General features: G+C 36.5%; 1 protein-coding gene across 1 annotated transcript; it reads left to right on the forward strand.

The window, feature by feature from the left end:
• Positions 1 to 230: 230 nt before the first annotated feature.
• Positions 231 to 1,507, forward strand: LOC115990643 (stemmadenine O-acetyltransferase-like). Its single transcript, XM_031114453.1, has 2 exons — positions 231 to 361; positions 463 to 1,507. The coding sequence occupies exons 1-2, from the start codon at positions 231 to 233 to the stop codon at positions 1,505 to 1,507; spliced, it is 1,176 nt and encodes a 391-aa protein (XP_030970313.1).
• The last annotated feature ends 4,778 nt before the right edge of the window (positions 1,508 to 6,285 follow it).

Raw genomic sequence — 6,285 nt, forward strand, 5'->3', positions numbered from 1 at the left:
AATAACAACAATAAAAATTAGTTTGCAATTTGAGAAGTGTAGTTTGCAATTTAGCCTTAATATTGTGATTACAAGCCACTAAACTGAATAGGAATATTTCTCGAAAGAAAATTACCAAATCAGGTACCTAAAATTGTCATTCCTCCTCTATATAATGAGGCTACATGGAGTTGAACTGGAGAAGCATAACATTTTTCCTTTCCTTGTAATTTGGGGTTGTACAAAGCAAGATGGTGATGAATGTTGAGATAATCTCCAAGGAGATAATTAAGCCATCATCTCCAACACCCCATCACCTTAGGAAGTTCAAGCTTTCCTTCATAGACCAAATTGCACCTCCCTTTCATTTTCCTATCATTTGGTTCTATGATTCTAAGAAATTTGTGGATGTTGAACCATTTGAAAGATCTCGTTTGCTAAAAGAGTCTCTAGCTGAAACCTTAACTCACTTCTTTCCATTAGCTGGACACCTATTAATGAAGAATTCTCCATCAACTGTAACGACAAGGGTGTAGACTATATTCAAGCTCGAGTCCTGTGCAAGTTATCACAAGCGATACACAATCCAAATGGCAACGATCTAATCCAATTGCTACCATTTGATAGCTGCAATGATTTTGGAAAGGAAGTTCTCCTTGCTGTCCAATATAATATTTTTGAGTGTGGTGGAGTCGCAATTGCTGTGTGTATCTCACATAAGCTTGCTGATGGAACATCTGTAGTCAATTTTGTTAATTCATGGGCCGGCACATGTAGAGGAGAAAGTGAAGTTATAAGCCCTATTTTTGATGCACACATCCATTTTCCCCCAAAAGATATAACTGGGTTCATGCCAAATGAAGCCTATATTTCAAAAGAAAAGATTGTGACCAGAAGGTTTGTGTTCAACAAATCGAGCATAGCCGCACTAAAAAGAGAAGCCTCTGCTGCATTTGGTCCAGAAGACAGGGTTGCATCACGCGTTGAGGTCGTTTCAGCATTCATATGGATGCGTTTCATGGTGATGGCTCGGACAAGGACAACAAAACCTAAGCAAGTACCAGCAGTTCATGCAGTGAACCTGCGAGAGAGGATGGTTCCACAACTTCCAGTGCATTCCTTTGGGAATCTTTGGGGGGTTGCGATTACAGCAGAAATACCGGTTGAGATGGAGAAGGATTACCATTTTTTAGTGAGGCAGCTTAGGAACGCTTTCTTGGAAATCAATTCTGAGTACTCGAAGAAACTACAAGATGGCCCTGGTGGAGATTTGGATTTTCTAGGAAAGGAAGACAAACAATTCCAAAACTTCTGTAACTTTAGTAGTTGGTGTAGGTTTCCTGTGTATGAAGTTGATTTTGGTATGGGAAAGCCCACCTGGGTGTGTTGTCCAGGCATTCCTATTAAGAATGAGGTAGTCATGATAAGTACCAAAGATGGTGATGGAATTGAGACATGGGTGAACATGAATGAAGAAGACATGGCCAAGTTCGAAAATGACCAGGAGCTGCTCTCATATGCTAGCTAGCTTCCCAACAGTCAACAGAGATAAAGTTTTAGTCAAATTCTAATTAAAACCTTCTCTTTTTATTTTTATTTTTTTAATTTTAAAACTAATTTATTATTTAGGTATACTTGTATTGGACTTTTATTTATAATTTATCTATTCCATTTAAATAATCTTTTTTCATTAATTACAAATTTTTGTATCACTCATATTCATCAAATAAGGGCGTCGGAATCATTAGGTAGCAAACATCAAGGTGGAAATTCAACCATCGATATTGCATCTCTCTAATCTAGGCACTTAGATGTAGTTGTCACTTAATTACAAATATGTAACCTAATCGATACTCCTTTAGGTTCTTTGAATTCTATAGGTAGTGTAACTATCAAGATCAATGTAGTCAATTATTTTTCTCTTAAAAAAAAAAAATGTAGTATCCATTTAGAAATAGTTTATCTAACTTTTTGCTAAAATCTTTTTGCTAAAAGTGTAAAAAAGTATATTTATACCTTGAAAACAATTTGAAAAAGTGAGAAAAGACAAGAAAAAGTAAGGTTTTAAAAAGCCATACATATAAAAATTAAAAGCTAAAAGCTGAAACTTATACCAAACAAGCTTGTAGTCAATTATCTCTCACATAAGTTTATGGAAAAATTTAATGGATACCTTAAGGGTATTTGTTTAGAAAATATTTTTAGAAACTTTTTATGGAAAAAGAAAAATATAACTATTTTTTATTTTTTTATTTTTATTTTACAGTTTTTTTATATCTCCATAAAAAAAAGTATCAAAACTTTTCTAAGATAGTTCAATAAACAATGCTCTAAAAATATCGGTTAACCGGCCTAAGTTTATTAGCTACCTCTCATTTCTATACTAAGATTCATATTGTTCATATTTATTAGCTATCTCTCATTTTATACTAAGATTCATACTATTCATATGACATTTATGACATGTAGAAAGGTCTTATGTAGCGAGTCTTTCGGTTGAATATTGTAAAAAATAAAGTTTTTTTGTGATATGGATACTGTTCAAACTTATTTGGCAAAATGAGGAGAGAAGTGAATTTCGGCAATGGTATTGCTAAAATTTTGAGAAAAAGTAAGAGAGAGGAGAGGGAAATGATGTGATGGATGTGGTCGAGAGAAAAAATAATTTCGACAATGATATTGCCAAAAATAAAAAAAATTGAATTGTGGCAATTGAATTGCCGAAATTGGAGGATTAAAAAAAAAAGAAAAAAAGAAAACTTAATTGTGCCAAGAGTAGTTCTAAGGCCACGCACTATTTTACCATATTTTTTACAAACTCTTGTTATGGCCAATTTCTTACTAGTTCTCATTAGAGCCCACCAATAACATCACTTTTATTTACCAATAATCACTTATCACATCAATCGTTTATGAAAGTTTTTGTAAAAAAGTTTGTATCTCTAGCATTTTTCCAAAAGTGGAGGATTTATTTAAAAAAAAAAAAAAAAAAACCTCAATTGTGGCAATTGAATTGCCGAAATTAAAGGATTAAAAAAAAAGAAAGAAGGATTGTGGTAAGATTAATGCTATAGCCACACTTTTGGATGACTAAGAGTGTGTTTCTCTATAATTTTACTCCAAAAGTGTGGTTGTGGCATTAATCTTACATAATCAAGGTTTTTTTATTTTTTATTTTTTTAATCATCCACTTTTGGCAAAATGCTAGAAATACAAATTTTTTTACAAAATCTTTCACAAACTGTTGATGTGATGAGTGATTATTAGCAAATAAAAAAGTGATGTTAATGGTGGGAACTAATGAGAACCATTAAGAAATTGGCCATAACAATAGTTTGTAAAAATATGGTAAAATAATTTGTGGCCATAGTATTACTCTTGCCACAATTCTTTTTTTTTTTTTAATAATTCAATTTTTTGTTTTTTTAATTTTTGGCAATATCATTGATGAAATTCTTTTTCCTCTCTCCCACATCCATCACATCATTTTTCTCTCCTCTCTCCTTCTTTTTCTCAGAATTTCAGTAATGGCATTGCTGAAATCGCTTCTCTCCTTATTTTCCCAAATAAGTTTGAATAGTACCTATGTTGAGGGCCATTTGTGAGAGCCCAAGCAGAAAGAAAGAAAGCCCAATAATAAGGGCAATAAGGAATTGACAAAATAGATAGCAAAAAACCATTAGGTTCAAGCAGTATGAATAATGGATTACAGGCTCAAGAAATAAACAAATAGGTCTTGAAGAGGCAAGTGGGCTCAAAGAAGCCCAGAAAGAAAGAAATAGCATCCCATGGACAGTGTATGAGGTAGAAAAGCAAGAAAGGGCCACCGCAGACCCAGTGTGATGTAAACTAAAAGAGTAAGGAGTTTATGGCAGACCCATGAACCTTGAGGATGAGAATAAGGTTATTGGGCTAGGGAAGTCCAATGAAGTTAGTAAAAAGCCCATGGGAGTGTGGAATTAGCAAATGGGCCAAGGAAACCCAAAGAAAGCAAACGGGCCGTGGATGCCCAAAGGAAAGCCCAAAGGGACATAGGAGCTTATGAGTAAAAGCAAAATAGTGGCCATTTCAAGCCACTGAGAGAAGGAATAAAACGGCTGATCCAAAAGAGGCCCAGTAAGATTAAGTTATTACGGCAGGAATAACAGTACAACATTGTAGGAAATAAAGAAAACCAAGGAGTGGGCCAAAGAAATGTAAGGCCCATCATCAGACACAGTCCAACTCTTGAATGGAGCAAAAAAAAAGAAAAGCCCACATAAGAGGTCAAAAAACACGGACGACGAGTCTCTAGATCACGACAAACGTATGAGCAGCAGGCAGACTTTTGGACATATCTGAAAGGAAAAGCACGTGCATGGCCCAGGCACCACCATCCTGTACCCAGCCAATATGGGACGTGGTGGGGTCATGGGCCAGAGGTAAGAGGTAAAGGGGGTATGGTTTGGTGTTGGGGAGAGGGATAAAGACCTATTTTATGGTTCTTGCCCAAGCCTTTTTGAGAGGTACGTCCTGCTGGGATGATAGACCACCCAAAAGAAGCAAGGTTGAAGGGGGAACCGCTAGGTGCATGCCTTGAGAGTAGAGAGAGAGAGAGCATTTATGACGTAGCAGGTGAGAGTGCTATGGTGTACTAACGAATGAAACAAACCTGCTTTTGTTGGGCAAGGGCGAGTGGCACATAGACGAGCCCTTTGGTGGTCAGCAAGTATGCCTAGACCAGACAAAGGCGGTTAAGGGGCAAAGGGGTAAAAAACTGGTTACGGCAGGCACTATAAAAGGACCCTTGCCGTGCCTTAAAAAAAGGATCGAAAAATAGAGGGTATTCACGGAGTAAAAAGAAAATAGAGTAAAAGTAAACATGAGAAAGAAAGGAAAAAGATAAGAGAGAAAACAGAGGCAAGAAGAGAGGAAATTGAGGAAAAAAGAGAGATAATACAATGGGCATGCACTAGTAGGTCGATTTCCCTCTCTTCCCCTTCAAATCTTGCTCTCTTCCAAAACGTAACAAGGATTCCTTTTGGGCAATAACCATATAGGTCCGACTCCCTCAAAGCCATTAATCTCCACAGCAGGATCTTTTCCTGGGAGATTACTTGCATTGAGAGGAGGCGTTCTCCCTTCTTTGGTTTTGCTTCGGTGGACCAAACTTAAAACTTGATTCTATGCCCCTTCTCGATTAGTTCATATTATTTTCTTTCTCCTTTACTTTCTATGTAAATGACGTTATTACGATTGTAATCATGTTTTATAAGTTGTGATTACTTAGCCTTTTTTATTAAATAGTCAGAGTACTCTGTTTTGCTATTATTATTATATCTGCTTGCCAAAACTCATCTGAAATAGTTCTGTTTGTCGTAAGCATACTCCTGGTAGACGAGTCATAGTTTGTGTACAAGCCAGCCCAAGTTGAGTTACAGTTGGACCGGTCTCAACTCCCTTACTCAGAAACATTCGGGCCCATTATCGCAGGAGGCAGCCCAACCTAACGCAATACACAAAAAAGACCCCCACAACCCATATCACAAATGAACTTCATTTTTTACAATATTTAGCCAAAAAACTCCTCATGTAGTTATACTAGAAGTCTTTTGGTTGAATATTGCAAAAAATTTAGTTTATTTGTGATATGGGTACTGTTTAAACTTATTTAGAAAATGAGGAGAGAAGGGAATTTTGGCACTGGTGTTGCCAAAATTCTGAGAAAAAATAGGAGAGAGGAGAGAGAAATGATGTGACGGATGTGCGAGAGAGGAAAAGGAATTTCGATAATGATATTGCCAAAAATAAAAAATAAAAAAAACCAAATTGTGGCAATTGAATTGTTGAAATTGGAGGATTAAAAAAAAAAAGAAAAAAAGAAAACTGAACTGTGGCAAGAGTAATGCTACGACCACAAACTATTTTACCATATTTTTACAAACTGTTGTTGTGGGGCCCAATAATTTATGGGTCAGGCCCACTTGCTCATAGGAAGTCCAAAGGCCCAAGCCGAAAAAGGTTATGGCCCGAGCTCAAAAATATAAGGCAAAAGATGGCCCGGAGATGCAGTCGAGGACAGTTTAGTCCTCGGCAGACCCAAAGCTCCATTGAGAAAAGGGGTATAGGAACAAATTTGTAAATGAGATCTAAAATATCTTGGGAAAGTTATCCTTACTACCCTTCCCAGATAAGACTCTGCACCTAACAGAGCCGTATTCTTCAGCTTTATCAACCATCTCCAACAATTCTGGGATTAGACTGATGGGACAAATATCAGTCTTGTAAAGGTTGACCCTACACATGGACGAAGGACAGCGAACGCAG

The sequence above is a fragment of the Quercus lobata genome, chromosome 5 (genome assembly GCF_001633185.2).
Source record: "Quercus lobata isolate SW786 chromosome 5, ValleyOak3.0 Primary Assembly, whole genome shotgun sequence".
NCBI lineage: Eukaryota > Viridiplantae > Streptophyta > Magnoliopsida > Fagales > Fagaceae > Quercus > Quercus lobata.

Coding starts and splice junctions, on each gene's coding strand:
- LOC115990643 (XM_031114453.1), top strand. CDS start 231: ATGGTGATGAATGTTGAGATAATCTCCAAGGAGATAATTAAGCCATCA. Junction 362..462: donor TTTCATTTTCCTATCATTTG/GTTCTATGATTC, acceptor TCTTTCCATTAG/CTGGACACCTATTAATGAAG.